Below are 20,204 nucleotides of genomic sequence, written 5' to 3' on the forward strand. Positions count from 1 at the left end.
CCTCCGCCCCTCCTACCTCGCCTGTCCCTTCTGAACAGCCTGTAGCCTTCGATAGTCGCACTCCAGTCATGGGATTCGTCCCACCAAGTTTCAGTAATGGCAACTAGGTCATAACTTTCTAGCAGCACGGTAGCTTCCAGCTCCTCCTGTTTGTTGCCCATGCTGCGTGCATTGGTGTAGAGGCACTTCAGCTGGGCTGTCGTCCGTGTCACCTTCTTGGAGGAACACCCCTTGGTTCCCTTGAGGAATTTCTCTGATATTTCCTTGTTGGCTCCTATTACCTCAAGAGCGCCCCACTCATCCCCATAAGACTTCGACTGTGCCGCAGTGTCTCCAGCACGCCTCAGATCAACAGGCTGAGGGCCCCCGCTAGCATCCCATCCCCCGCTAGTACCCCGTCCCTCTAACCATGGCGTGCCATCCCACCCCTTATCACAGGCAAACCTGATATCGACCCCCTCCCCCTTCAAATCTAGTTTAAAGCCCTGTCAATGAGCCCCGCAAGCCCCTGAGCAAAGACCCTCTTCCCCCTTTGAGAAAGGTGAATCCCGTCGGATGCCAGCAAGCCTGGTGCCATGTAGGTCCAGCGTCTCCTGACTCCTGGGTGCTGCAGAGGATGGAGCTCACCCCAGACTGCAGGAGCCTGGGGCTGCCTGGGTTGAGTCCGAGCTCCTGATGTGGGGTGAGTGGCCCAGTGTGGTGGGTTGACCCTGGCTAGACGCCAGGTGCCCACCAAGCCGCTCGATCCCTCCCCCTCCTCAGCTGGACAGGGGAGAGAAAATATAACGAAAAGCTCGTGGGTCGAGATAAGGACAGGGAGATCACTCACCAGTTACCGTCATGGGCAAAACAGACTCGACTCGGGGAAATTAATTTAATTTATTGCCAATCAAATCAGAGTAGGGTCATGAGAAACAAAAACAAAATGTTAAAACACCTTCCCCCCACCCCTCCCTTCTTCCCAGGCTCAACTTCACTCCCGCTTTCTCTACCTCCTCCCTCCTAGCGGCACAGGGGGACGGGGAATGGGGGTTGTGGTCAGTTCATCACACGCTGTCTCTGCCGCTCCTTCCTCCTCAGGGGGAGGACTCCTCACACTCTTCCCCTGCTCCAGCGTGGGGTCCCTCCCACAGGAGACAGTCCTCCATGAACTTCTCCAGCGTGAGTCCTTCCCACAGGCTGCAGTTCTTTACAAACTGCTCCCGCATGGGTCCTTTCCACGGGATGCAGTCCTTCAGGAATGGACTGCTCCAGCGTGGATCTCCATGGGCTGCAGGGGGACAGCCTGCCTCACCATGGTCTTCACCATGGGCTGCAGGGGAATCTCTGCTCCGGTGCCTGGAGCACCTCCTCCCCCTCCTTCTTCACTGACCTTGGTGTCTGCAGAGTTGTTCCTCTCACATATTCTCACTCCTCCCTCCAGCTGCAATTGCACAGGGTTTTTTTCCCCCCCTTCTTAAATATGTTATCCCAGAGGCGCTAGCACCGTTGCTGATTGGCTTGGTCTTGGCCAGCGGTGGGTCCATCTTGGAGCCGGCTGGCACTGGCTCTATCGGACATGGGGGAAGCTTCTAGCAGCTTCTCACAGAAGCCACCCCTATAGCCCCCCCGATACCAAAACCTTGCCATGCAAACCCAATATACTCATCACTCACCTACTGTGGGAAGATAACCACAGAGGAGGAGGGTGCTATGGGGCAGAGATTGGGGTCAGAGCCGAGTTTGGGACAGGAGGAGAAGGGGGACACAAACCACCCTACAAAAAGCCATCTGGGGACTGAAGTGACTCCCTGCATCCCTCCTCCCTGCGTGCTTCTGTTACTGGAAAGCAGCAAAATAATTCACTCTCTAAAACTTAATTTTGGAGTTTTAGTTTGCAACTACTGGATGAATATCCTGAGCAATTTGGTTAATAGCTCTTAAATCTTGGACCAATCGATAACTTTTCCCATCTGCCTTTTTTACTGGCAAGATGGGGGTGTTGTATTCTGATTCACATTCCCTCAGCAGACCATATTTTATAAATTTCCCAATAATGGGCTTTAACCCGATTCTAGCTTCTAGTTTCAAAGGGTATTGTTTTTGCTTTACTGGCTTTGCTCCTGCTTTGAGTTCAGTTTATACCGGTTCAGCGTTCTTAGCTTTACCAGGGACTTCTCCAGCCCACATGAGGGGTATCACTGCATTTTCCACTTCTGCTGGGATGCCGGTTCCTAAAGTTTTATCTTCCTGCAGTAGGAACACAGTCGCTTGTACAAGTTTAGATTCAGGAATTAACACATTGACTTCCCCATCTTTTAATCATATTTCCGCTTCCAATTTTTGTAACAAATCTCGCCCTAGCAAAGGTTTTGGAGCCCCCGGTAAATACGGGAATTGATGCGTTACCCATTGTTTTCCAATTTTAAATGTTAAAGGCTTGAAGAATCACCTAGTTTCAGCATTACCAGTCGCACCAACAACTTTGATTCTCTTATTACTAAATTCAAAACATTTTTCGTTCAAAACCGAATAAGCTGCTCCAGTGTCTACCAGGAATTCTATTTCAGTTTGATCTTCCCCCAGCTGTATTTTAACCAGAAGTTCTGCTGGGGAAGATTCCTCCGGTCCCCTTCATTTCTCATTGTTAACTGCATTTATTGTTCTCAAAACGGAACCGGTTCCTTCTATTCCCTGTCGGGAAGGGCAGTTCGCCTTCCAGTGTCCCTCCTGTCTACATAAGCACATTGATTTCTCCCCACTGTAGGATTAGGAAGTCCTCTAACCCGTCCTCTTCCTCGGACTCCATTTCTACCTCCTCGAAATCCTCCTCTACTTACTTGCAATCCTTCTAAAGCCGCTATCAACCGAGCATCATATTTTTCTTTCACCTGATCCCTGTTTCTGAAAGCTATCCATGCAACTTCCAACAATTTCCCTAAGTCTCTGGCATCTGTGCCCTGCAACTTCTGCAATTTCCTCCAAATATCGCCTATTGACTGTCCTATAAAGAGGGACACTAACTGATTTTTCTCTTCTTCCGATTCCAGGTCCATAGTGGTATATTTTTGTGCAGTTTCTTTTAGCCTATCTAAAAATTCAGTCGGCGACTCCTCCTTATTCTGCTTAATCTGATATAACGTCGACCAATTTACCGCTTTGGGAATAGCATTCCTAATTCCAAACAAAATCAGTTTCTGGTATAATTTTATTAATTCCCTTTCTGTTCTGTCATTAGGATCCCAATCCAGATATGTAGGAGGTAAATGTTGCTCCCACTGACCCTGCAATTGTCCTGTAGCAATTTGTCCCTCTATTTGAGTTCTTGCTGTTCTAAAGATCATTTCTCTTTCTGTGCTGTCAAACAATACCGACATAATAGCATCAATATCCTTCCCATCAGGGTCTGTAGTTCTGATCATTGTATCAAAGGCTTAACCACCGTATCACGATTATCTCTATAATTGCCTGCCTGCCGCCTGCTTCCAATTATTTAAATCAGCAATTGAAAACATCACCCTCACAGTCACCGGTCCTTCATTTCCAGCAGCCTGTCCCAATGGAGCTTGCAGCACTGCTCCTGCCGACTATGAGTTCTCCCAGCTACCGGAGTCGCTCCTCTCTTTCTGTCCTCAGAGTCGCCCGCTTCAAGGGGCTCAGGTTTATCATTCTGCAATCTCTGTCTCAACCCAGGAGCAACCAACATTTCTGGGTCATCCTCTGGCTCATCCTGAACTAGTTTTAAACACCTCTGTCCAATACGACCAGCAGAACAACATCTTTTCAAACCTTTCCCTTTTCCATTGCTCTTACTATCTTTTTCCAATGCTAGTACCAAAGAATCCGAGGGAGCCAAATTTATCCCGCACTTCTTCTGCCATTCAGGGTGTGAACGTAAAGTGAAAAACATATCCGTATACAATACTTCATCCCACTTTCCTTCCCGTCTTAAAAATAACAACAATTACAACAAAGTATCATAATTCAAAGTTCCATTAACCGGCCACTTTTCTCCATCCTCCAGCTTATACAATGGCCACCACCGATTACAATATTTGATTAGATCAGCTTTCTTTGCGACTCCTCCCGGGGGTCCTGCTATTTGCTTCCAATTGTGTAAAATGCACCTGAGAGGAGATTGTCTCCCCTTTAGAAGTTCCAATTCCCATTTTAAAAACAAGGCACAAAACAATTTAAACCAAGCTTCAACAACAACAGTGCACAATTATGAACACTTAGGGCAACAAACACACAAAAGCACCCAATTACAGTCGCGACTGTATTCAGCATTCAAATTCGCAGATCGGACAAACTCCTGAGCCTCTATCCTTCAATTTTGATCAAAGGGTACTTTCCCTTTGCCCCAGGGATACAGCCCAACCCTGCGCAGCTTTCGCCAGGACTGACGGGCAGGCAACAGAAAATAACACTGAAAGAATGCCTTTACCTTATCGATGGTCCTTACTCAGAGCTCTTTGGTCCGGGGATCGGAGGTTCTCCCCAAGAATCCCTCGGTGCTGGCCGGAGGTCCTATGATCCCTCGGATCCGTCGATGTTCAAGAGCAGGGTCCCATCTGGGTCACCAAAATCTGTTACTGGAAAGCAGCAAAATAATTCACTCTCTAAAACTTAATTTTGGAGTTTTAGAAAGCAGGCATTCTTTATTGCGGCACCGGGCAGCACTGGGGATAATTCCACCATAAGTGCTCCGAAGGCTTGATAGACTTTCAGTAATTATATACTATGAAAATATACATAGTCATAGGATTTCTGAGAATTCATCTACATAAACATGAGATTTCCTGGAACTTATTAACCTATATAAATGTCCGATCCGCATGTGCAATCATCTTCCGTGGTGGTCTTCAGGTGGTCTTTGGGGGCTCGTAGATGAAGGCTCATAGTCTTCTTCACTGTGTTCACTGACTGACCTTTACTTCTGCGCAAACTCAGTTCTGGGATCACCTAAACGGTGTCCTTCAAGGTCGGTTTGTTCTGGTCTAATGGTCATCTTGCAACTTTCTTATCCTCATGGCTCCGCATATCTGCTCTCCCAAGGCCTAGCTGTCTAAAGGGGAGTATTCAGGAGCTTCTTATCTTACAAGTGTCTTAACTATTCACAAAGATTTGCTTTTTGTTTGGTAAAGGGGAGTACTCAGGAGCTTCTATCTATATGCAGGTATCCCTTCGATGGTTGTGAGACTGGCGGCTGGGCTCAGGGACAGGCTGCATGAGGATGGAGGCATGGCCGGCGCAGTGATGCCAGCCCGTCTGCTCCACCGGGACGGCCTTGTGGGATGCTCTCATCCCCCACTGGCCATGCTGGCCCGTGTCCCCAGCCCTGGCGCAGCGTCCAGGGATGGCTGTGCAAGTGTGCAGGTCCGAAAGTGGCATTGCCTGCTCCTGGTGTGGTGCAGTTGAAAGGGTTAAAGCCAAGATAGACAAAGCCACTGCATCAAAATGCCTCCGGAAAGAATTAAAGCCTGGGGGCAAGGAGGATATTGTAAATATCTTAGTCACTTAACTAAGCAAAAGAAAGGCCTTTGTGATTTAGGGAGTAGTTAGAATGGTTGTAAGATAAGGGGGCTCTGGGATAATCCCATCTCAGACAACTGGGCCTTGGGAGAACAAATGCACGGAAGATAGGAAGTCACAACAGGATGACAACAGCCTTGAAGGACACCGTTTAGGTGATCCTAGGACTGAGTTTGCGCAGAAGCAAGGGTCAATCAGCGAACACAGTGAAGGAGACTACCAGCCTTCATCTGAAGACCCCCAAAGACCACCTGAAGACCACCACGGGAGACGACTGCGCATGCAGATCGTACATTTGCATATGTTAATGAGTTCCGGGAAATATCATGTTTATGTAAATGATTTCTCGTAAATCCTGTGAATATGTAGGACTTTATAGTATATAATCTCTGAAAGTCCACCAAATCGGTGGAGCACTTATGGTGGAGAATCCCCAGTGCTGCCCAGCGCTGCAATAAAGGATACCTGCTTAACAGTAACTTCGTTGCTATTGAGTTTCATTTCAGGGACTCTCTGAATACTCCGTTTCTCCCTTGGGGGATTCGGACTGTGAGGAGAAGCATCCGTGAATTTTTGTATCACAGTGACGACACCCTGTGGCCACCTCTCTGCTGGGGGGGGTGTCTTCTTACAGCCCCTTGCCCTCCTCCCCAGCCCCCTTACCCCCCCAGTCTGCCCAGAAGTCTCCCCAGAGGGCCCTGGTCCCTCTAGGGACCCTAACTCGGGGTGGTGGTCATTCCTGGGTGGCCCAACCTCCTTGCCACAGCTCTGTGCCCTAAATCCCCTCAGCTTCACCCCCTCCTTGCCCTGCTCGCCTCTGAGGGGATGTTGCTAAATGGGGACACTTGTCCCCACTCTGCATGGTCACTCCTGCTCTGGCCTGGGAGGGGAAGGACAGTTGGGGCCATGAGGGTGGCAGTGGCTCTGGGAGCTGTGGCTGTTGCTGTCACTGTCACACACTGCCCAGAGAACCCCCTTTTCCTGCTGGTGGCCCCTGACCAGCCCTGTGGCAGTGATGGGATGATGCTCTGATATCTTGCCCCAGTGATGGCTGGGTGCCATGGCTCATGGTGACACTGTCTCAGCCCACTGGGTCACCTCTGTCCCCCCCCCCGTGTCAGCACAGCTCACTGCACACATCCCCGAGGGGTGGCTGGCTGTGGTGTGGGATACACTGCAGTCACCTCCGGTCTGGGGAGCACCAGACCTGATGGCACCTGGCCAAGCCCAGGGGAGCCTCGGGGACATGCAAAGGTGCCCAGGCTTGGAGGAGAGTGCTATCCTGCACCCTGGGGTGCAAAACCAAGCACCCATCTTCCCTGCAAGCAGAGGTTTTTGGGGTGGTTCGACAGCCCTGTGCAATGGCCGTGCACCCCAGCAGAGGGTGCAACCTCCCCGCAGAGAGGGGCCCCGATCCCCCCCAGCCCCGGACACCTGGGGTCCTCATGGGACAGCAGGGACACCCTGAGCCGGGCAGGGCAGGTAGCATGAGATGTTCCGGGCTCCTTGCAGACAGCAGGACCACCTGGGTGAAGGGTGGCTGATGCTCTGACCTGCTGCAAAACATAATGTATGACCCCATGATGCTGCCCCCGGCCCCAGGCTGGGTGACGCTGGGCTGGAGCCCTGGGGCTGGGAACCCCCTCCCCGGGGAGCTGCCTCACAGGGAGCAGAGCGCCCACTGCATGGCACCCGGCAGTGGGTGATGGACCTGGGGCAACGCACCCATGGGCTGCATGGACACCACCACTACAGCATGAATTTTCCACCCCTGGGATTTCCTTCCTCACGGTGTCTGGAGCAGGGGGTGGGCTGGACAGCCCATTCCTGCCCCAGCTTTAAATCTCACAGGAGCATCCCCATCCTTCGGTTTGAGGCCTCTGGGACTTTTGCTGGGGAGATTTGCACCAGCATTCAGGGGGATTCAGGGAGAGGTTTGCACCAATGTTTGGTGAGAAGTTTGCACAAGCATTTAGGGAGAGATTTGCACCAGCATTCAGGTGGTGAAGAGGTTTGCACCAACATGCAGGGGAAAGTTTGCACCAACATTCAGGGAGAAGTTTGCACCAGCATTTAGGAGGGCGGTTTGTGGGCAGCGGAGGCTTTCCTGGGGACAGGGTGGCATTGCCCTTGAGGTCACCAGTCTCAGAGGAGCAGGTGATAGCTAAGAGATGCCACAGCACCACCCTACCCATTCCCCCACCACGTCCTCCTGCTTCTGCCCAGACCTCGAGGCTGCCCATGCCTGGTCCCCAGGAAGCAGGTGCAGGGAAGGGCTGGGTGCAGAGTGGGGCTGGCTCAGGGTCTGGGGAGGTTCTGCTTCGATCCTGTGGGGTGCTCAGAGCATGGATTTGGGGTGCTGGTAGCAGGTGCTTCACCCCCAGAGTCCCCAGGACCTGTGCTCTGCCCCAGCTTGCTCTCCAGCTCCGGCAGCTGGCAAATAACGCAACAATTAACACCATCTCCCCAGGCAAGGGCTTCCCTGAGGCTTCCCTCCACACAGGGAACCCACAGCATCGCCCACCTGCAGCATCCTTGCTTCAGGAACACAAACCACCGCCATCTCCTCCTTCCTCCGGGCGCCCATCCTCTTCCTTGAGGTGATGGGTGCCTCTCCCAGGAGCTTTTACAGCTAATCCAGCTTCCAGGGCCTGAAACGCTCACTGCTCTCCAGGGGGCCAGCTGGACACCACCGCTGTGGTCTGGATGCAATGGCAGCCCCTCTGACTTGGGAATGGGCTGCAATATCCTAGTCCAGCTTTTAGCAACAAGCTGTCTCCCCGCAGACCCTATGGATGCTGCCAGGGCAGCTTCCCCCTCTTAATTTTCCCTCGGATCCTCTTCTCAAGCCCCGTTCCCATCTCAGCTGTGGCACAGACACTGTGCAAGGAAAGCCCTCCCAGGCAGGTGAGCCCCCTTTGCCAGCAGCCTGGTTCCCGCAGACCATGTGCCACCAGCAACAGCCACAGCTTTCCCTGGGTGCCCCATGGATGTGGCTAGTGCTGGAGGAGCTTCCAGTCACTGGGACCACTCTCCAAACACCTCCTCCCGGGGACCCTTTGTGTCTCCATGGGGTTATTTTGGGTTTCCCAGCACTGCTGCAAACAGCCTGTTCCCAGCATCCAGCTGTCCAGTGCTCTCCCTCCATCTCTTTGCAGCCTCCAAGTGCCTCCGTGAGCAAGGACCACCCTTGTCCTGGTGGATGGGTGTCCCTCCTGCTGCAGGGGCCGGGGTGGTTGTGGGGCCAGCTGGGCACTCTCCCCACCGCCTGCTCTCCTGGCGAGACATGGGGCACCCCGAGTTTGCAGGGTCCTGGGCACACCCCCTGGCCTCCCCCCATCACTGCTGTAGGACACTTTGGGGACACGAGGCCAAGCCTGCCTGATGGAACAGGGACCTGAGGCCAGGGCAGGGTGTTAAACAGAACAGGGTCCCCAGAAATCCCCTGGGAGAAGCCAGAAGCCCCATAAGCACACCAGCTGGAGGCCAGTTGGACATAGCTGTTTAATGGATGCTTTTCAGTACAGAGTGGGCATTGTGACCCATGCATCCCTGGCCGCCTCCTCGCCCCAGCCACGGCTCTGGCCCCATCTCGGACCTATCACCTGAAACATCTCCGTTGGCCTGGCAGGCAAGCTTGGTGCGAAATGCAACCAGGGCAGTAGAGGAAGGTGTTGTGGCACCGGCATGCCTCCCAGTCTTGCAGTGGAGGGAGTCCCTGAAGACGGGACCTGTGCCCTAGCTGGGGTCGGGGGGCCAAATGGGATGGTGCCCTGATGTGATGGAGGTGGAGATGAGGAGCAACTGGGCTCCTCCAGTCTGTGTACGCCCCGGGGCACCCCGGGGCACCCCAGCTGAGCCAGGGCACACCAGGCAGGCAGAGGCTGAGGGCGCCACAGGGAAGGGGTTGGAGGGGCTGGAGGCAGCTGCTGTGGGACCTGGGCATCCCCCCGCCTGGTGTGTGTGGGGTGGGGTTTCCAGGGGTCCCTGATCCTCCGCCCGCGGGCTGAGTGTGTCCCCCTGCCTTAGGGCCGCTGGGCATCGCCCCTGCCCAGCAAGTGCTTCATCCCTGCGGCTGACACCCCAGGGGGCTCTGGGCTCTGCCTCCTCCTCCTCGCCCCGAGTACTAATGCCCCCGGTGAGGTGGGGATGCCCGCTCGCCGTGCTGGGGAGGAAGCAGGAGTGAGCGGGGCTGGAGTGTGACAGGAATGCCGAATGGGCAGAGAGCATCCCGCGGGACCGGGGAGGTAGGGGGGGACGGAGGACGGACTAGGGACGCAGGGGAGCACTCCTGTGCAGCCGACCTTGCCCTCTCACCCCTCCTGGCGCTTCCTGTTCCCAATACACTTTCCCACACCGTCGCTGTTGGCATTAAATGGTTGGACCCCAGCAGGGCAGGGTTGAGCCGTGCCGGGAAACACTCTCCCAAGACACATCCACGAGCTGCAGATGCGAGGACAGACCTACCGGGCTCTGACCCCTGTTGGAGCCGGGCAGGGATGTAGAAGAGGCCAAGTGGGGCTCAGCCACGTTCCCCCCCGAGGATTCACACTGCCAATGAGCTGAGCCGGCGCTTGCTGCAGACTCCCGGGTGCTGCTGCCGGTGGTGTGCAGAGGCTCAGCCATGCTGCCCCACTGCGCTGCAAGAGGCTGGGAAGGGGGCATGGCTGACCCTGCCTCATGCTCCGGGCTCCGCTCTCACCCCATAACTACCCAGACCCAGGACCAGGACCAGAGCAAGCCCCACTTCTCCTCGGGGGCAGACCCTGCTCTGTCTGGGTGGTCCCTGGGGATGGGTCCCCAGTGGCTTCGGGCGCTGGCGGGTGAGGGGGTACTGTGGGGCTGGAGATCGTGGGGGCAGGGAGTTCCCTGCCCCTCGTGCCCCACGGCATCCGTGGCCACCGGAGCCCTCCCCACAGCAGAGCCTGTGGGGTGCGAGGGCAGTGGAGCCACTCCTTGCCCCTCCGCACTTCCCCCCACCAATCAGAGACCCCGGGGCCGCACCTACTCCCTCAGCCAATCAGAGCCTGGCATCCATCCTCTTCACGGCCAATCCGAAGTGGAAGCAGGAGAGGGCAGCACGGCCGCTTCCCCGCCAGCCAATCGGCGGCCGGCTCTGCCCATGGAGGGGCAGGGCAGGTCGCTGTGGCAGCACGACTGCGGCGGGAGAGATCTCGCCGCCCAAGATGGCGCTGCGGGGCGGGTGGGAGGGGGGGCCTGGGGCTGCAGGTGGAGGGCAGCGCTGTTGGGGAGGGCAGCCAGGATGTAGGCGACGTTCTCCCGCAGGAAGCTGGGCCAGTCGATGGGCCTGCGGGGCAGACACAGGCTCACCAGCTGGCTGCCCCGTGACACCACTGCTCCCTTGGTGTGTCCTTCAAAATGGGGGGGTGACCCCGCCCCCCCAAACCACCCCCGGCTTCACCTGGCCTCCTCCTTCTCCATGGCTGGTGGGGTCTTCTCCTGGCTCTTGCTGCTGCCACTGCTAGCAGGGCTGCTCTCTGACATGGGCCCTACATGGCTGATGCTGCAGGGGGGAGGAGGGCACCCATCATCCCCCCTCCTTGCACCTCAAATAGCAGCAGCTGGAGAAAGAGGGCATGCCGGGCCAGGGCAGGGCTGTGGGGCTGTAGAGGGGGAGGTGGCAGAAAAGGAGGGACAGCCATTTGCATGCTGAGCCCCTTTGGTGGGTGCTGGGGCTGTGGCAGGAGCCCTGGCAGGGATGTCACGCCCCAGACCCCCCCCCCCCGGGGTGGGCATCCCCATACCTGACGTTGCAGGACAGCATCTCCTTTTGGTGCTTGCGGAACCAGACGTGCTGGGCCCAGTGGCACTCACCCTCCCTGATGAAGCCGTCGTTGTCCTGGTCAAGAGCTAGGAAGGCTGTCCATGCCTGCTCCCGCTCCTTGGCTGTCAGCAGCCGCAGCAGGGCGTTCTGGGGAGGCAGAGAGGGGAAGAGTCTCACCCCACAGTGGGGGGTCTGGGACGTGGGGAACCCCCCGCTCCCGTGCCCAATGTCATGGGGGTCTGCTGCTCCGGGTGCCATGGCCATGGGTGCCAGTTGTGGTAGCCAGCCCCTGGTGCTGCAGCCATGGGTGCTGGCCATGGGAGCTGGCCCTGGGTGCCATGGCCATGATTGCCAGCTGTGGGAGCTGGCTCTGGGTGCCACGGCCATGGTTGCCACAGCTGTGGGTGCTGGCCTTGGTTGCCACGGCTGTACCTGTGGCCGTAGTTTCTGTAGCAGCTGGATGGACTCGTGGGAGAGGAAGTCATGCCACTTGATGTGCCCCTTCTTGTCGGGGTCCAGGGCAGAGAACTGCAGGGCTGCCTGCTCCTCCTGGGCCTCTGCCATTGCCATGGGCCGCTCGAACTGCTGCTTGTGCACCAAGTGCTTGTAGTGCAGGAAGTTGTCCAGGGTCAGGCAGGTCTCTGCAGGGGACAGATTTGCTGCGTGGCTCCCAGGGAGGGGGGACCTGCCTCCCCCAACCACCCTTGTCCCTCCCCAGGAGCATCCTGCTGGCACCTGCTAGAGAGCCCAGCGAGGGGGGTCTGCAGGGAGAGGGCGGGGGGCAACTCTCAGGGGGGGCCGGGGAGGTTGAAGGTGCCTCGTGCATCACCTGGGGCTGGTGACGTGAAGCAGGGTGGCTCAGAGGCATGGCAATTTGGGGCGCTCAGCCTTTTTCCAGGTCCCCGGGAGCACCGTGCACTCTCCCCCCCATCCCTCCCCTTCCCTGCTTCTGCTTGCACTAATGGGGGCCCCACCAGCTGCCAGCCTCAGTGGAGCTTTTACCTCCCCCCAGGCAGGGGAGTGGCAACATCCCCACCCTGGAGCAGCAGCACCCGGCCTGGGGGCCGGGACCATGTCTGGGGCCCGCCGTGGGAAGGGTTCACACCTGGAAAGATCTTGCACTGCTGCAGGATCTCCATCAGGCTGTACATTTCTTCCTCCGTCAGCAGGAGATTGAGGTTGTCCTGGAGTGGGAGGCAGAGAGGAGCCATGGGGCAAAGGCATGGGGTGGGGGTGGGGTGAGCACCTGGTCATCCTGCGGCACCGGGATCCCTTGAAGATGTGCGGGTGTGGGCACGCAGAGAGGGGCAGTGTGCTGTGTCACCCAGGGGTGCTGCAGTAGGGTGGCTTCACTCCCCTGGGCTTTGGGCACCATTCCAGCTCTGCCACAGCTCCTCACATGCCCAGCGGTGGGTCCCCTGGTGTCATGTCCCCCACCAAGGTGCTGGGGGGCTGGCTGCCAGGGTGAGGAGGTGGCGAAGGGCCACTGTCCCCTGTCTTCTGGTGGCTCCCCATCAGGTGGGTGGCAGGAGCTGGGGAGCAGCAGGTCCCCCATTGCCCCCAGACCAATCTGCAATGTGGGACTCTGCTCATGTCTGCAAGGGGCACAGCTCCCTGGGGAGCACCCATCACCCAGCAGAAGCCTGGCATTCCCCACCCCAGGCACTCACGCAGTAGTAGCAGCTCCAGCCCGTCTCGGTGTGTGCTGTCTCCATCACCTCCATGGCACTGTTGTTCTGCAGGTAGCCCATGCGGCACAGGCAGCCATTGTGGTACATCCAGCTGCAGATGCGGCAGGGGAAGAGGCTATCAGCCGTCCACACCTTGCAGATCTCGCACATTTCGTCGTTGAGGACCTGGTGAGCGATGGGCAGCTGCTCAGAGAGGCAATGTGGGCAGGGGGCTGGCTTCTCAAGGTGGGGTTCAGGGCAGTGCTTCGCAGGTGGGGATGGGTGTTGGGGGTCAGAGGGGATGGAAGAGTGGGTTTGTGTGGGACTGGTGTAGGGAATACATGGGTGGTGGGGTTGTACAGGGCATGGCCAGCATACAGCTGGATAAACACATAATGCAATGAGTGAGCAATTGGCTGACAGGTCAGGCTCAAAGGGTTATAGTAAATGAGGTTACATCGGGCTGGCGACCAGTCACCAGCGGGGTTCCGCAGGGATCCATCTTGGGGCCAGTGCTCTTCAATACCTTCATAAATGACTTGGATGCAGGACTGGATGGTTTGTTATCAAAGTTTGCTGATGACACAAAATTGGGAGGAGCCGTTGACACTCTCAAGGGCAGAGAGGCCCTGCAGAGAGATCTGGACAAATCAGAGAGCTGGGCAATCACCAACCGTATGAAGTTTAACAAGGGCAAGTGCCGGATTTTGCACCTGGGACATGGCAACCCTGGATGTCCATACAGACTGGGGAACGAGAGGCTGGAGAGCAGCCCCGCGGAGAGGGATCTGGGGGTTCTGGTCGACAGCAAGTTGAACGTGAGGCAACAGTGTGCCCTGGCAGCCAGGAGGGCCAACCGTGTCCTGGGGTGCATCAAGCACTGTATGGCCAGCCGGTCGAGGGAGGGGATTGTCCCGCTCTACTCTGCACTGGTGCGGCCTCACCTTGAGCACTGTGTGCAGTTTTGGGCCCCACAGTACAAAAAGGATACAAAGCTACTAGAGAGTGTCCAGAGGAGAGCCACAAAGATGGTGAAGGCTTTAGAGGGGGAGCCGGACAAGGAGCAACTGAAGTCACTTGGTCTGTTCAGCCTGGAGAAGAGGAGACTGAGGGGAGACTTCATCGCGGTCTACAGCTTCCTCACAAGGGAAGGAGGAGGGGCAGGCGCTGATCTCTTCTCCCTGACGACCAATGATAGGACCCGAGGGAACGGCAGGAAGATATGCCGGGGGGAGGTTTAGGTTGGACATTAGGAAAAGGTTCTTCACCCAGAGGGGGGTGGAGCACTGGAACATGCTCCCCCAGGAGGCAGTCACGGCACCAAGCCTGACAACATTCAAGAAGCATTTGGACAATGCCCTCAGACATAATGGTGTGAATTTTGGGGTTGTCCCATGCAGGGACAGGAGTTGGACTCGATGATCCTTGTGGGTCCCTTCCAACTCAGGACATTCTATGATTCTATGATTCTATGGCTGCCTTGCTAGCCAGTTAGGGTTAGAGGAGGATGGATGGGTCCGGCTGTAGGGTTGGTGGGGCTGTGGGGTTGTAGGTTCTCTGGGGTGCAGCATGGTAGGCGTGGATGGCCAGGCTGTGGGATTGTAGGTTGACTGGTCTTTAGGGTTGTAGTGTGGGTGGGTGGAAGTGTTGATCTGTGGGTTGGCTGGTTGTAGGTGTGGATGGATAAACTGTAAGGTGAGCTGGGGTGTAGTCTTGTAGGGGATGGGTGGATGGATGGATAGGGTCGTGGGTGTGGATGGGTGGGCTGTAGGATTGTGGGCATGAGTGGATAAGCTGTTGGGTTGTAGATGGGCTGGGCTGTAAGGTTGCAGGTGTGGATGGATGGGTTGAGTCGTAGGCTGGCTGGCTGTAGGCTGACAAACACGTAGATCAGATGGTCCTCTCTCCCCCAAAACTGGAGCTGTCTGTGCCCAGCAGTGACCACTCCTCTCCAAGACACCCCGGCTTCCCTCCAGGGCACATCTGACCAGTCGCACCCTCCTCCCTGCGTGGCATCTCCAGCTGCCCAGACTGGCCCCTGGCCCCCTGCCCCACTGAGCTGCCTCTGTGGAGCTTTGCTGTGCCCAGGGAGGCTGTCTGCCTGGTAAGCACCGGGGATGCTTGCACATCCCCTGGGCTCTCCCCTGTGCATCTCCAGCCCCATCCCTGTCCCTCCCGCCCCATCCCTGTGCTCTGGCCGCTCGCCTGCTCCCGCTGCTCCAGGCTGATGTCCAGGGGCTTGTCATCGTGCAGTTCCCGCTTGGACCGGATGAAGGTGGGCGGCGTGAACCTGTTGGCTCGGTCAAACTCCTCCGGCTCCAAGCCCCAGCCGTCCCGCAGCCGTTCCCAGGCTGCCTTGCTGGTGCTGCTCTCCTCCAGCTGGGAGGGCCCCACCGACACTTCCTCCTCTCCCTCCTGCACTGCCTGCTCCAACGTTCCCCGGCACGTGCCCCCCACCTCTGCCTGCTGCCATGTTGATGGCTGTTCCCGCAGCCCGTCCTTAAAGGCCGACACAGCCAAGCTGTCCTTCTGCACCTTCTCCACTGTCTGCCGCCTGGACATCAGCACCCCCATGGCTCTGTGGGGAGGAGGAAGGTGCTCAGTGCTAAGACCTTGGGGTGCAATGCTGCTTTCCACCCCGCACCACCAAGCTATGTCCCTGGCCCCAAAAAGGTGTCCCAGTGGCTGTCTCCCAGCTGCATGGGGAGCAGCTCAGGGCAGGGAGAAATGGAGACTCCTTGGCAAGCTGGCGCTGGGGTCATCCATGGTGGCCATGGGGGGTCTCACTGTTGGTGGAGGAGCAGACAGCAAGCAGGGAGCTGGTTTGGGGGCACCCTGCCTCACCCATCACCGCAGGGAGCTCCCCCCCAAGGGCTGCCTTTGCAGGTCCCTGCATCACTGAGCATGGGTCAGATCCTGGCCTCATCCTGCCCAAGGCTTGGGTAGAAGCAGGGAGGAGAGGGCACAGTGGGGCTGGGCTCATGGAGAAAAGCCAAAAGAGGGGTGTGGGCCCCAACTCTTGGTGCACCAGTGTCCCCAATAGCCGCACTGGTGCTCCTGATCCCCAGCGTGCTGGCAGCATCTCCCCGCAGCATCGTGGGGCTCTGGGCAGCCCATCCCCAGCCACCCTGCAGTGCAGCAGGGCAGCCTGGGCAGCAGCGGGGTGACTGGCATAATGTCCTGCTGTAATCCCTCAAAAATGAGGTTCCCCTGTGTGTTCATGGCGTAGTCACACTCCTGCCCCGCACTGCTGCTGGAGGATCCCAGCCCGTCTCCTTGTCTCCAGTCCATGGTGACTGTCCTCTCCCAAGGCCACCCTGAGTGTCTCCTGCCACAGCCAGTGCCACCATCTGCTGCGTGCCTGGCACGGAGTCTGGAGGCTGTCACTCCTGTCGCAGCTTGTGTCTGTTCTCAGCCCCACTGGCCTCCCTGTCCCTGCTAGTGCTGCACGGCTGGACCCTGCCTGCACATCCAGGGGCTGAATGGCCTCACCTTGAGCTCCCTCTCCAGACCCCATTGCCTTTCCACAGGCCCCAAAGCTCCCCAGATACCCCAAACCTGCTCTGCACTCTCCATTTCCTCCATGTCCTGCTTGACCCATTGGCTGTGCGGGGTGGGACATCACCCCCACACAAACCCTGGCCCCAGCTCAGGGTCCTGCCAGGCTCAGAGGGTCCCCCCTCTCCTGGGGACCCCTGGACACAGGGGGGGGGGCAGAGGCACCCTCACTCCATAGCAGCCCAGCTACCTGAGCAGCCTCTGTGTCCCCGGGGGAAGGTGTCTCCGCTGCTATTTTTGGCCACCCCTTGAGGTGCCCAGCAGTTGGGGACCCAGTGCCGCCGCCTGGCTCACCTTGGCCTGAGGCACTGGGGCCTTGATGTTGCTGCCAGGTGCCAACATGGGGGCTATTTTTAGGTCGCCCCCGTGGAGGAGCTAAATCTGGGCACAGGCCAGAGCTGCCTGCAAATGCCTGGCTCCACCGAGCACTGCTAGTGCCAGGGGCTGTTGAAGAAGGTGGTGGGCACCTTCCTACCCCCTTCCCTTCCCTTGCTCCAACCCCCTGCACCCCTGCCCTGTCCCCTAGGCAGCACCTGTTCCCTGCACTCTTCTGATGGGGAAATGCTCCTTGCTACTTCGTCCCTGCAGCAAAACACTGAGCCAGAAAGCACTTCATCCCCCTAGCACCCATGGACTCATCTTTCCCAGCCTCGCACAGCTCTCTGTGTGGGGAAACTGAGGCACAGAGGCAAGGCTGGTGCAGTTGGCGTGGGGATCATCTTGTCTTGGGGGAGGATGGTGGCACGGGTGGGATGGGGCTGGCAGCCAGCACGGAGGCACCTTGGGAGGAGGAAGCAGGGCAGAACATCCCAACACAAACAGAGCCGACAGTCCCCACATGGCTCCAAAATCTCCTGTCCCCCATGGCAGCGGGAGTGGGGAGGCGTCAGCACCCGTGGCTTGTGCTGGGGGTTACGGGGCGCTGGGTTTGGCTGTGAGGGCAGCAGTGGGTGATGCATGGGTGGGTGTATCACAGCACGGTGGGGGCAGCGGTGGTGGCTGGGAGCGCAGGATGGATGCGGCAGGGACAGGCTGTGGGCGTGGGGTGGATGTGTTACGGCGTGGCTGGAGGCGCGGGGCGGGTGTTACAGCCCGTTGGGGGGTGTGTGGGCTGGGGTTGTTGCAGCGGCTGTAGGCATGGTGTGGGTGGTGGCTTTGGGTGCAGGGATGTTGCAGCAGCTGTGGGTGTGGGGTGGTGGCTGGGGGTGCAGGATGGGTGTGTTTCGGGGGCCATGGGTGCAGGGTGGGCTGTTGCGGTGCCCGGCGGTGTCACAAGGAGCTGAGGGTGCGGAGCACCGTGGCAGGACTGTGGATCCATAGGGGCTGGCTGTTGCCTCCCTGCCTGCCCCCCAGTCAGCTATGTTCACCTGCCCCACGGCACATCCTCAGTGCAAAGCCCTGCCAGCAAACCAAGGGCCGGTGGGCACTTGGGCTGGTGCACGCCATGAGCAGGGTCTGTAGCAACCCCTGAACCCACTCTCAAGGATATGCAGCAGGGGTGTGCCAGGAGCAGGACCCCCTCCAGGGCTCCCTGGCTGGTGGGGAAGGATGCGCCTGGTCCCCATGGGCTCCACATGGGCCAGGCCTCCTCCCGGCCCTCGCCAGGCTCCTGGTGTTTTTACCCCCCAGCACTGTGCCCGGGAGAGTCCCGGAGCTGTAGCCCTCTGGGGAGCAGCATTAGGGACCTGGTGGCAGAGGGACAGTGTGCTGATGGGGGCAACACCCCGGGGACCCCAGGGCCCACAGCTGCCTGGCCCTGGGGCTCAGTCTGAAGGGCACTGAGCAGAGCTGGGAGGAGCTGCCACGAGGTGAGGGGGACTGGGCAGCACGGTCAGCAGGCTCTGCTTGGGGGACTCCACATCCCACCTCCTTGAGCTGGCTGGGGATGCCTAGAGGGGTCCAGCGGCACCCCCTTGTCCCCTCTCCCTGTCAGATGGCATGTGGGGACCAGGGCACTGATGGGGCTGCCACTGCGAGGTGACCTGCTTGCTGCGGGGCAGAGGGGTCTGTGGCTGGTGACACCCTCCCCACCCTCTGCAGGGCTGCGAGGGTCACAGCAGGGAGCTCTAGGGGGGTGGCCAGAGCCCCAGCTGTGCTGTATCCCCCTCCTGGGGACACCAAGCTGGTGGCTGCTCTCTCTGCCAGATCAGGCTGCCCATCCTGCTGCACCATGGCAGATTTTTATAGGTGTCACATGTTTCCATCTCCCAGAGGGGGATGAAAATGCCATGACAGCAGAGTCACTTCCTCTGCAGCAGACGCGGCTCCCACCCAGCTCCCCACTTCTCCTCGTCTCCCTCCCCAGGCCCTCTCCCCAGCACCCACATCAGGACCCTGACACCTGGGCAGGATCCTCCTGCCCTGTCCGCATCCCCACTCCCAGGCACCCCATCCCAGGAGCCCCGGTCACCCTTCCCAGCACCAGGACCCTGGGGGTGGTGGGTGGACCCACCCATGGGTGTCGCGATGTGTGGCCAGCTCACACCACACACTGGGCAAAGTGCCAACAGCGGCAAAAGAACACTTACCAGGGTCAGGGTTTGTCTTGGGACTGCAAGCCCTAGAGAGCTGTCCACACAATGTCCATTGCTGCTGCTTCTGGCCACGACCCCCTCTCCACCTGTGGGTGTTCACCGCATCCCGTGCCCTGCGTGCAAATCCCTGCCTGGGGATGGAGCGGTGAGGCTGGTACGTGGGGAGCCAGAGCCCTGCACTTGCTGCCGGAGGATGCAGGAGACAGCGAGATGCTGGGAGCAGATGCCTGTGTCTAGCGCACACACATGCGCACACACACTTGATCACACACACGGAGGAAGCAGGGAGCTTGTGACTGGGGCTGAGCAGATGCAGCCTGGTTTGCTGTCCCTGTACCAATTGCTGCTTGAGTTGTGTTAAACAGCTCTCTGAGACATGAAGCATTTTTTTAACAGAGCTGATGTTGGCTGGGAGATACCAATAAAAGCTTTCCCTGTGTTTCCTCTGGCCCTGGGGCTGAACTGCCTTTCTTCGAGACAACCTCAAGGACTATGGGGGCTGGGGCTGCATCAGCAGAGCAGAGAAGGTCTCCCCTGCCAGGTCTTCCCTGGACCAGGAGCCTCAGCCACAGGCTACCTGCAGCAGCTTTAACCCATTGCCTGCTGGTCAGCGTTGCAGGCAGGCTGTCCTCCCCGCACTGTGGTGCAGCGGGGGCAATGTGAATTCTGGCTACATGCAGCCCTGTGCACCCAGTGCAATGCAGCACTGAGGGTTTCGGTTCTCCTGGTCCCCAGGACTGGATGTCACCCAGGTGCACGCTGCAGGGCTCAGGGCTCATGGAGGGCATGAGGGAGGTGATGGGGCAGGAGGGAAGATGCTGGCCTGGAGAGGAGGGTGCAGCACTAAAGTAGTGCTTCTGAAGGTGGGATATCTGCTCCATGTGCATCCTCAGCTGCCCCACACTGGCCTGGTGGAGATGGTCACTCAGCCCCCTGACACCCTCCTGGGATGGGGTACTGCTGGCTGAGGAGGCTGTGCTTTCTCCTTCCAGAGCTGCCAGCTATACCTGGGGATGATTTAGGGTGTCTGAACCCTCCTAGGAGCAGCTTCCAGCCAGGCCTGGGATTAGTGCTGAAGGTTAGAGCAGAGGGGCCTGGGCAGTGGGGATGGCTGCAGGGCTGCCCTGCCCCTTGGCTAGGCTG

The 20,204-nt window shown here is 58.2% G+C and overlaps 1 protein-coding gene across 6 annotated transcripts; it reads right to left on the reverse strand.

The window, feature by feature from the left end:
- Positions 1–9,004: 9,004 nt before the first annotated feature.
- On the reverse strand, positions 9,005–19,311 carry LOC104012453 (PHD finger protein 24). 6 transcript variants are annotated; one of them, XM_087762966.1, is made up of 9 exons: positions 19,056–19,311; positions 13,961–14,150; positions 13,427–13,520; positions 12,970–13,155; positions 12,405–12,483; positions 11,732–11,940; positions 11,280–11,446; positions 10,937–11,038; positions 9,005–10,822 (listed from the first exon to the last, which is right to left on the reverse strand). In XM_087762966.1, exons 3-9 carry the CDS (start codon positions 13,499–13,501, stop codon positions 10,558–10,560), a joined length of 1,083 nt encoding a protein of 360 aa, XP_087619092.1. In that variant the 5' UTR covers positions 13,502–13,520; positions 13,961–14,150; positions 19,056–19,311; the 3' UTR covers positions 9,005–10,557. The 6 variants fall into 6 exon arrangements, with proteins under 6 accessions (XP_087619092.1, XP_087619088.1, XP_087619087.1 ...); XM_087762962.1 differs by having other exon boundaries at positions 13,427–14,060; XM_087762961.1 differs by having other exon boundaries at positions 13,427–14,150.
- Positions 19,312–20,204: the final 893 nt, after the last annotated feature.

Source organism: Nipponia nippon, unplaced genomic scaffold (genome assembly GCF_047370975.1).
Source record: "Nipponia nippon isolate SJK-2023a ecotype South Korea unplaced genomic scaffold, ASM4737097v1 scaffold_27, whole genome shotgun sequence".
NCBI lineage: Eukaryota > Metazoa > Chordata > Aves > Pelecaniformes > Threskiornithidae > Nipponia > Nipponia nippon.

Coding starts and splice junctions, on each gene's coding strand:
- LOC104012453 (XM_087762962.1), bottom strand. CDS start 13,843: ATGCACCCCAGGACACGGTTGGCCCTCCTGGCTGCCAGGGCACACTGT. Junction 11,447..11,731: donor TACAGAAACTACGGCCACAG/GTACAGCCGTGG, acceptor CTGCCTCCCCAG/AACGCCCTGCTGCGGCTGCT. Junction 11,039..11,279: donor ATGCTGTCCTGCAACGTCAG/GTATGGGGATGC, acceptor TCCCCCCTGCAG/CATCAGCCATGTAGGGCCCA.